This window comes from Capra hircus, chromosome 19, assembly GCF_001704415.2.
Source record: "Capra hircus breed San Clemente chromosome 19, ASM170441v1, whole genome shotgun sequence".
NCBI lineage: Eukaryota > Metazoa > Chordata > Mammalia > Artiodactyla > Bovidae > Capra > Capra hircus.
Window position 1 is genome coordinate 36,660,668 of NC_030826.1, and position 10,312 is coordinate 36,670,979.

The window sequence follows — 10,312 nt, forward strand, 5'->3', positions numbered from 1 at the left end:
TTTTGCTGCAGGAGATCACAGTGCCGGCAGATATGCCTCCTCACCCAGAACTCATAAAAATAAAATTGTCCTGGTTTGATTGTCATGATTCAGCCCAGAGGAGTATTGTGTCATTGAGTTCTGAGGCCGTTAAAATGGGACCTGTACAGAGACTGTGGATTCCCTCAGACCAAATCATTCTCCTGTGAACTAATTAGTGACAGTTTTATTTTGTGCCTCCTTTTTTCCCCATCTTCCCTCTTTGCCCTGAAATTTCTTAGTAAGTTCATGATATATTTCAGAGCAGGTAGTACTGTTGCATCAAAACATATCAAGTAGATTAGATGTGCCCAATATTAACCTAGACCTTCATTTCTAGAACATTTACTTATACCCTTTACTTGAAAAACAGGGAGTTTTTTAAGACTGAAACTAAATCCAGGTTCTCTGTTGCTTTGTTCTTCTACCCTCAGAATCTTAACCTCAACCCCAATAAAACAGGGCTCCATTTGTCCTTTTCTATCGAACAGGAGGCCTTTGGTTGACAGGAGCAACTACTGGCAGAGATGCTGGTAAAAGTCACCACAGGGCTCCTTTCCACAGCCCGATACCCTGCTGGGCTGGTGACAGTACTTAAGTAAAAAGGGCAGTGCTGCACCCTAGTCTGGCTCTAAATAAAAGGATGGCAGAAATTTAAAATGTAGTGTCCCTATTGACTTGAAGCAGAGAAATGCCTCATTGTAAGGGTAGGTGGTGATTGTTTAAGAGAGACTTTAATCGTAGTCAGGGTAAGGGAGAACTTGAAGATGTAGGTCTATTGTATAGTCCCATATTGCTGTTTTTCTAATAGACTTTAGAACTTGAGTGGCAGCTCTGCAAGTTATTTTAGCCATCTTCATTTCAGCCTTCAGCGTATGGTTATGTTTTATAATTGCCTTTTCATGGTCTGTGGAGTTTTATTCCGGTATCCAGTTACGTGATGGTATGGTTGAAGAAAACTACTTCAGTAGCAATCAGCTCAGAGCCTTTCCTGTTCTGACAGCGGCACGCTTGTGTTTTACAGTACGCCTTGGAGCGTTTAAAGGTCATGTGTGAGGATGCTCTCTGCAGTAATCTCTCCGTGGAGAACGCCGCGGAAATTCTCATCCTGGCTGACCTCCACAGCGCAGATCAGTTGAAAACTCAGGCAGTGGATTTCATCAACTAGTGAGTTGCCATCTTCAAAGTTCTTTCAGGATAGTTGGGTTAGCTAGCGAGTGAAAAAGAAAGACTTTGAATTGGTGAGTGAAACAGATGAGTAACATTAAGCTTTCAGGAGTAAGTAGAGGGTGTCTGTCTTTTCCTTCAGCTTGACAGTGTGAAAAATGGTTTTGCTTTCATCAGTCTAATCTGATTGGTGAGTGAAGTGTTTTACTACCTTGCAGGATGAGAACTGATGAAAATGACAACTCGCTGGTCTGAAAAACCTTTGTCCCCCAAAGCAATAGCATCTTTACTTCACACTCACCAGCTTATTACAAAAAGACTTGCAGATCTCTGGGAAAACAGAAGTGGATTTTATGAGTTAGCAAGGGTGTCCAGTGGTCGACCGCAGAATGGGGAAAAGAGAAAACATAATTAGGAGATGAAGTCTTGGAATACTGTTTTGAGAAAGAAGTATCCATTCCAGTACATCTGTTCCTTCTTCCTAAATGACAAGTGACCTGGCCATATTACTTTCTCAGTGGGAAGTAATTCTCAGTGGGATATGTTCTGCTTTGCCTAATGGGGGGCAAAAGTTTGGGAAAAAACCTCAAGAAGGGAAGCCCCCACAATAGCCGTACTGGAGTAAGACAGGTCTAAGAGGTTGCAGGGTAGATGAGTAAACATTATTTAACACAGAAAATGCCCTGAAACAAGGAAAGATGTTCTGTAAGGCTGAAGGACTATTTTGAAGGAGTTACCAAATGGAGGCAAAATGTTCCTTATCCTGAGTGCTCACTCTGTACTGGACACTTGCTTGGTGCTTTTTAGATGTTAACCATTCAATGAAGTGCTGGAATTGGCCTCTCTTTTTCAATAATCAAATAAGCCCCAGGCTGTGATCTTCTTTGTGGTTATGGGACTAGTAAATGGCAAAGCCAGATGGAAACTCAGAGCTGTCTGACCCAGAGAACTCCTGCTCTTTATCAGGAATATAAAGAGCCTTGATGATTTAGAGAATAGCCTGAAGAACATTTTATCTTTTGTAATTGAGAATATAGTGGCTCAAAGTCCTGGTTTTCAGACTTACAAGAGCCATAACCTGGTCACCTGTCTACCTATTGTCTAACAAGCAAATTTTCTTGCATGTTAAGGGTTCTGTCTGAGTGTGTCTTGCATTGACACCCAGACAGCAAACCCTGGGAAACTGGGCTCTCTAGATGGCTGTTCGCTCATCTTTCACATACTCCTTTGGTAACCCATCTCTCACGTTTCTCCTAGCCATGCTTCGGATGTCTTGGAGACCTCCGGGTGGAAGTCGATGGTGGTGTCACATCCCCATTTGGTGGCTGAGGCGTACCGCTCTCTGGCTTCAGCACAGTGCCCGTTTCTGGGACCCCCACGCAAACGCCTGAAGCAGTCCTAAGAGCCTGCCTGTTGTAAGACTCCGTTTATTTTCCAGAAGCAGCAGCCATCATGGCTGCCACTGACCACCAGGTAGACAGCGCAATCTGTGGAGCTTTTACTCTGTTGTGGGGGGAAAAGACTGCATTGTGGCCCCAGACTTTTAATACAGCACTAAATAAACTTGGGGGAAGTGGGGTGGGGGGAGGGAAGGGCCCAAGACCTGGGGCTGTTCTACCTAATGAAAACCCTGTTGCTGCGCCACTGTGTCCCCTTTGGCCTGGCCAAGGTTGATACTGTGGGGATTCAGTTTAGGCGCTGGCCCTGAGGACATCCCCGCGGTGGTACTTTGGAGAAACCTGTCTGCATCTGACTGAGCAGAACAAATCGTCAGGTGCCTGGAGCAAAAAGAAAACTTAAAAAGGACATGTAGTTTTAAGAGAAGGGAAAAGGAAAGAAGAAAGGATTTTTGCAGAATTTCTCAAAAAATCAGTTTGTGGATTCCAGTAGTATTTATGTTGAGAGAAATTTTAGTCCATCCAGCTGTGCTAAAACTTGGATATTTGTGAAAACTCCTCACATGCAAGTTATCAGAAGAGCTCTCTTGTGGTTAGCACTTATTGTTTGCAAGAACAGAATGTGTCCTGTTGCCCTTTGATGAAAAATGGCCAGCAGAGGTGAAAGGGGAAGGAGAGTATTTGACCTAGAAGATGAGTGTTCTGATGTGGTAGCTTTTGGAAAAAAATCTTTATTGGTGTTGAAACTGGAAAAAATAGTTTATCCAGAATTCATACTGTCTTGACAAGAACTATGGTTCTCTGTTTTTAGATATTGTGGAAAATGTTTTTTGGCATTTTTCTCTGATTTTATTTCATCTCCCCCACTCCTTTTTCTAAAAAAAAAAAAAAACACAAATACACATAACAATAACAGAGCAAAAAGAAGAGAAAAGAAAAGGAAATTTTATTATTAATGCTATGTGAAAAACCTCCCAGCCCAAGATTGCTCAGCTGTTTGTACCTGACTTGCCGCCTGCATAGGAGCCAGTCCTGTTCCTTCCAATTCACCCCTCTTCCTGCAGGGGAGAACTTCCAAATGTTAAATTTTTTTTCTTTTTGAAAATATAAATAATTACTATTTTGTACTGTGTGGTATCTCTGGTCTTTTGTTTGACTCACCTGGCTTGTCTTTGGGGTCCGAATTCCTTAAGGGATTTTGAAGGCCTAGTTTGATCCTTTAACTTGCTCAAAATGTCTAACCAATAGGGATTCATTGTGTGTCCCTAATCTCAAGTTTCCTTTGTGAGCTTCCAGCATCTGCCTGTCCCTTGTCTTTCCTGAGTATCTCACAGTCCACATCCTGATGAGGGATCAGGCTCCTACTGCCAAGGCAAGTAATAGAAGTGGACTTTTCTGCACCCTGTGTGTTATAAGACCTGACTCCCAATCTCCTTAACTAACTATAAAGTATCAAGGGGACATGAATGTGGAGATTTAATAAAGGGAAATTCTTATCTCTGACTGGTTCTGTCACTGACTGGATGTGTTTGCAGAAAACTTAGTATCTGAATTCCCACTGAGCTCACAAGAGTGCTCTGGAGCTCCCACTCTGCTTTCATATGGTAGTGTTGGACAGGACAGAGGGGTACACTGGAGAATCATCAGCCATTGGGCCAAGGTGTGTATTATTTGACCTTAGATGGAGACTCAAAGCATTTCACCTTCCATTGTTCTCCAGTGACTTTAGCCTTCGCAAACTTTCCAGTTTTCACTTTATCTTGTCCCTCCTGAAATGAAATAGATACGACTGTTATCAGTATATCTTTCCCTAGTGGCTCAGACGGTAAAGCGTCTGCCTACAATATGGGAGACCTGGGTTCGATCCCTGGGTCAGGAATATCCCCTGGAGAAGGAAATGGCAACTCACTCCAGTACTCTTGCTTGGAAAATCCCATGGACGGAGGAGCCTGGTAGGCTATAGTCCACAGGGTCGCAAAGAGTCGGACACGACTGAGCAGCGCGACCTCACTTCACATTATCAGTCTAGTCAAAGGCAGGACTTGTTCATTAGAAGCCATTCCTCTGCGCGCCTTGGTTTCCCCCTGAGTGTCACCTGTGTGAGCAAGTGCCCAGTTCTCCGTGTCCTGGCTGCCTCCCTGTGCCTCCTGAGCTCTCGTTTTCCAGATGAGCACACGGAGCTGGGGGCTGAGGTGGACCCAGGATCTCCTCTGCCCACGTCGTCTCTCGAGTAACTGCACTGGCTCAACACCGCTTAGGCTTCAGCAAACCTTCCTGTAACGTATCTCATTTGAACTTCCCAACAACTTGAAGGGTTTGGTAGGACAAGTAAGAGAGAACATCTTCCCATTTTGTAGGAGAGAGAAATTGAAGCCCTGAGGGACATGCCTACAGTCACACAACTTGAATAAGAGTTCTAATGATACCCTGAAAAGATGGTGTAAGTAACTGGGGGAAGTTCCACATCTGAAATCTGAGGTAAAGCTTCTTCGTGTGGGAATAGCAAGAGCAAAAACTCTATAAAGGTGCCTCAGCTGGCCTGTTACTCAGGATCCAGGAAGACAAAGCGGGCTTCAGATTTGCTTTTCTTCATTCACAGAAAGCTGTGGATTGGGGGGTTGCTGGGTTTAGGGACTGTGTCTTCAGGAGGGTAGCAATTTGGTCACCAGGCTCCTGGCAAGATAAAGGTCTCTTCTGAGATTTCCCAGTATTTATGGGATTTCCACTATGGGCTTTACTGTGGAAACAGAGCGGTTAGGACTTTGGGTACAGGTGAAGCGGTTCGATGCTTCTGCTGTCGTCATCCTTTCTGGACATGTTTGTTTTTGTTTAAATGATACAGTTGAAGCCATCTGGTTATGACAACATCAGAGCCCCAGCATACTGTTTGTAAACCTCCCACTGCCAACACCCTCTCCTTTAGCTCCCCCACATCTGAAATTTAATTCAAGTTAACTCCACAATCTGGGGCATGTGCTGTCACTGCAGAGATGTCCGTGCCAGTGGAACAGTTGGAGATTTAAATTCCACTAGGATATGGCTTATTTATCAAAATAATATTTCAAGCACATAGTTTCACAGAACCTTTGGAGTTGCAGTTTCAGGTCCAAATACTATCTGGCATCATTCCCCAACTCCCCTCCTTCCTTGTCAGCTCCCTCTAACTGGCCATTCACGAAACATTTTTCTTGTTCCTTAAGCGAAGGTTAAACCTGTATTGATTATTAGGCATCTCAGGCACCTTTATGGCATTTAATAATTTAGGTAAGAGGTGTTTTGCTTTTCCTTACCACTTACTTGTCTGCTGGCCTATTTAGGTCTTTAAAAGGTTCCTCTCTATCTCTTTTTTAGATTCCAGCCAGGGACCTCAAGATTCTTTCTTAGGCCAAAAGATCTTTGGTTTGACCAGCACTCTGCACAGTCATTTATAATTCTGGCTTAAACCTATTGTGGGTTCTCCATATTGTATGAGCCTGTGCAGATGAAAGGAAACAGCTTGTATGTTTATGAGCAAAACAACAAACTGGCAGGGGGTGGGGGTGTGGAGAGTTGAGCTGCACTTTGAAACTGACTGTTGCTTTGTTCTGGGTGTTCAACTCCTATAAAAGAGCAGCAGCTAAATCCCCCCAACATGACTGTGTTGGATCCTTTGGGTTATCGTTGTCAAAGAAAAATTCTTGGCTGGAACCCAACCTTATTTTCCACAACTAATTATCTTTTTAATCAGCTTGGGCCTGTGTGTTTCCTTTATCTCATGACTTTTCCCTGAACTCTGCCCTAGATCATTCAGATTCATTTCTAATGGCTAGCTGACTAATCCAACATTCAGGTGAGTGTTGTTAGATTGCTCTTTATGAATGTTTATGCACAAAGTGGATGTGTTTCCCCTCTTGATTTCAGAAGTGACTGTGCCACACTGGGCCCTTTGACCCAATAGGTGGACACCTCCTGGAGACAGTGAGCACGGAAGCAAATGTAGGATGATCAATATTTGGGAAAATGAGCTGGGAGAATGAGGAGCTTTCACCTCCAGATGAGAGCAGAAACTTGAATGTTGTTCACTGATGGGATCTTTATGCCACTAAGCCATTAGCAAGATAATCACTCCCCCTCTGTAAATCCTGTAATGCTGGAGTGGAAAGTGGCATCTGAAATATTGTTTGGTTCTGATTCCTGCAGCTCTAGGAAAAGAGAATCTTAGACTTGAGGGAATTCAGTACAAGCAACAGAAATGACTAAGGAGTTGAAGGGGATCAACTCTAGGGGAAAAACATTTTAAGATGAAATAAGCATTACTAGCATTACAAGTATGGGAATAGCAGAGTTCTCTTGGGATTGTGCAGCTCCCATTCATCCCAAGGTGATAATGTAACATCCTCAAGGTCATTCACCCTGGCTTTTGGCCAAGAAGCAACAGAAGGCAAAGGAATAGTTTTGGGGCATAGGCCTGCAGACCAAAGAAAAGTGAAAAATCTAAGAATTTGCCTCAGTGGACACACCAGCTCATAATGCTCAGTTGAAATGGGGTGAGCTTTAGCCAACTCAAGACCCTAAAAGATGAGCTATTGACAAACTGCTGGGATAAAAGGGGGTCCCCACATAATTCATCATCTTTTCATGTGTGAGATAAACATCCAGAGAAGTGAGATACTGAGGCCACTGAATGAACAAATGATGCCTAAGCATCTAGAAAGTGCCAAACACTGTGCTAGGCTAAGCTTGTGGGCGAGTAGGATTTTCACTACAGTAATCCAGTCTAACAGAGAAGAGAGGGGAGTGGCCCACAGAAACAAAGCCGGAAAGTCAAAGCACTGAGGACTGAAAAACTATTGAATTTAGCAGTAAGGTCAGTGGTTCCCTTAGAGCAGTTTCTGTCAAGTGGTGGAAGCAGAAGCCAAGACTGATGAGAAGGTAAGCAAACATGGCTTGACTATAAGCTACTCTTTCTAGAAGTTTCACAGGGGGAGAGGAAGGGAATCTCTCCCACTCACTCTTAAGAACTTATGTCTCAATTTAGTCAACACTTTTGTCTAGAAGTAATGGTGTACAGGTTCCATAAAATTACAGACACTTCAGTGGCTGATGGCTTATAACAAAAATCATGTCTGTAGAATAATTACAGCCTCAAACTGAGAAAACAATTACCTTCAACCCTTACACAGTTTTGAGAAAAGTGAAAGTTACTCAGTTGTGTCTGACTCTGTGACCCTGTGGACTATATAGTCCATGGAATTCTCCAGACCAGAATACTGGTGTGGGTGGCCGGTCCCTTCTCCAGGGATCTTCCCAACCCAGGGATCGAACCCGGGTCTCCTGCATCGGAGGTGGATTCTTTACCAGCTGAGCCACCAGGGGGAAGTCCAGGAATACTGGAGTGGGTAGCCTATCCCTTCAGGGGATTGGGAAGATCCTTCCAATCCAGGAATTGAACCAAGGTCTCCTGCACTGCAGGTGGTTTCTTTACCAACTGAGCTATCAGGGAAGCCCACAGATTTGAGAATGATTTCCTGAAGACAGACATGTTTCTATGCTTTATCCTGTCCATCCTCCAAGTAAAAGTTGGCTTCACATTTATTATAGACCCTTAAAATGTTTCTGTGGGTAGTGGTTTGGTTCAGTGGTGTGCTACTAAAAGTATAATATTCACTTACCCAAAATACAAGCCCTGGTTGGTAGTACTTGCCAGTTTCCAGTGTAAATACTCCCACTGTGGCCATTTCAAGCTTCAAAGTGATACTGCTGGATGCAGACTTGGAAGGGGAAGCTCAGCTCCCTGTTGTCAATTACTGCCACCATACAGATAACAGCAGATGTATATAACCTCAGCCCATTAGTTCAGTTCAGTCGCTCAGTCGAGTCTGACACTTTGCGACCCCATGAACTGCAGCACACCAGGCCTCCCTATCCATCACCAACTTCCAGAGTCTACCCAAATCCGTGTCCACTGAGTTAGTGATGCCATCCAACCATCTACCTCTGTCGTCCCCTTCTCCTGCTGCTTTCAGTCTTTCCCAGCATCGGTCTTTTCCAGTGAGTCCTTCACATCAGGTGGTCAAAGTATTGGAGCTTCAGCTTCAGGATCAGTCCTTCCAATGAATATTCAGGACTGATTTCCTTTAGGATTGATTGTTTTGGTCTCCTTGCTGTCCAAAGGACTCTCAAGAGTCTTCTCCAGCACCACAGTTCAAAAGCATCAATTCTTTGGCACTCAGCTTTCTTTATAGTCCAACTCTCACATCCATACATGACTACTAGAAAAACCATAGCCTTGACTAGACGGACCTTGGTTGGCAAGGTCTCTGCTTTTTAATGTGCTGTCTAGGTTGGTCATAACTTTCCTTCCAAGGAGTAAGCGTCTTTTAATTTCATGGCTGCAGTCACCATCTGCAGTGATTTTGGAGCCCAGAAAAACAAACTCTGCCACTGTTTCCATTGTTTCCCCATCTAATTGCCATGAAGTGATGGGACCAGATGCCATGATCTTCGTTTTCTGACTGTTGAGCTTTAAGCCAACTTTTTCACTCTCCTCTTTCACTTTTCATCAAGAGACTCTTCAGTTCTTCACTTTCTGCCATAAAGGTGGTGTCATCTGCATATCTGAGGTTATTGATATTTCTCCCGGCAATCTTGATTCCAGCTTGTGCTTCCTCCTCAATCCATAGGCGATGGTAAAGTGTAAGATAAATAAGATGAATTTTGAGTATTCACTACTTTTGCTGTTAGTTGTACATTAATACAGTTTGATTTTTAATTGACCGTTTAACAACCAGCCCTCAACAATTGGCTCTATGGACCAGTGTGAACCAGCTCCCAGTTGGCTCTATGGAGCCAGTGTGAACCAGATCCCAGCATATCACTGGTGTGATTTCAAGCTTGTCCTGCAACTTCTTTGTGCTTTATTTCCTGTTATCCTGCAGCACTCTAGAATGCACTTACTAGTTTAATGGTAAAATGAAGTACTGCCTCTTTGGAAATTTATAGATAGATTGACATTGATACATGAAGATACATGAACCAATAGTCATATTACACATTTTGATCTCTCTGGGTAAATAAATACTTTTATTTCTATCTCTCAGAGGTACTGAAAGTGTTTATCAACACACTAATGGAAAATAGGCACACACACACCCCTCAGTAAATTTTCCAGTGTAATCTTAAGTCATTCCAGGGATATGGTCTCCACGCGGTATCCTTCATGTCTCCATTACCAAAATTTAAGAACCTTGCATGGGTTTGGCCTTTTAAAAATTAATTTTTAGAGCCCTTTTTGTTTTCTTTGCTAAAAACTTGATATGTGATGTGCCAGAAGCTATGCTAATTTCTAGGGATAAACAGTAGGAAACTAACTGCTCCCTGTCCTCATTGGACCTGACAGTCTAATGGAGAGAGAAGGCCCTTAATAATCTCACAAATCCACAACACCAAGCCATGGGGAGGGCTCTGAAAGAAATGTATAGGCACCGTGAGAGCCTGGAGTAGGCAGTTAATCTCTTCTGGAGGATCCAGAAAGGCTTCCCTACGACGACTTTTGGAAGTGAGAGCTGCAGGATGAAGAGCTGTCAACGTGGTAAAGTTGGAGAGTCACATTCCACACACAAGAAGTCACCTGCATGAAGCCCAGAGTCAGGAGGGAGCATGGTGCTTGCATTCTGGACACCCAGGGAAGACTGAGGGGCTGGAATATGGAGAAGTGTGACAGCAAGTTAGAAGCCAGACCTTGGCAGGAC

The 10,312-nt window shown here is 43.6% G+C and overlaps 1 protein-coding gene across 3 annotated transcripts in view; it reads left to right on the plus strand.

Annotated features, from left to right (window-relative positions):
- The window catches only part of SPOP (speckle type BTB/POZ protein), an 80,685-nt gene extending 76,979 nt beyond the window's left edge, over nucleotides 1-3,706 (plus strand). The window contains exons 9-10 of one of the 3 annotated variants that reach the window (XM_018064908.1): nucleotides 1,043-1,185; nucleotides 2,443-3,474. In XM_018064908.1, coding sequence (XP_017920397.1) covers nucleotides 1,043-1,185; nucleotides 2,443-2,587 — 288 coding nt within the window. In that variant the 3' untranslated portion in view covers nucleotides 2,588-3,474. Of the gene's footprint in view, nucleotides 1-1,042; nucleotides 1,186-2,442 lie in introns of all 3 variants that reach the window. The other 2 variants (XM_018064907.1, XM_018064909.1) reach the window with 2 other exon arrangements.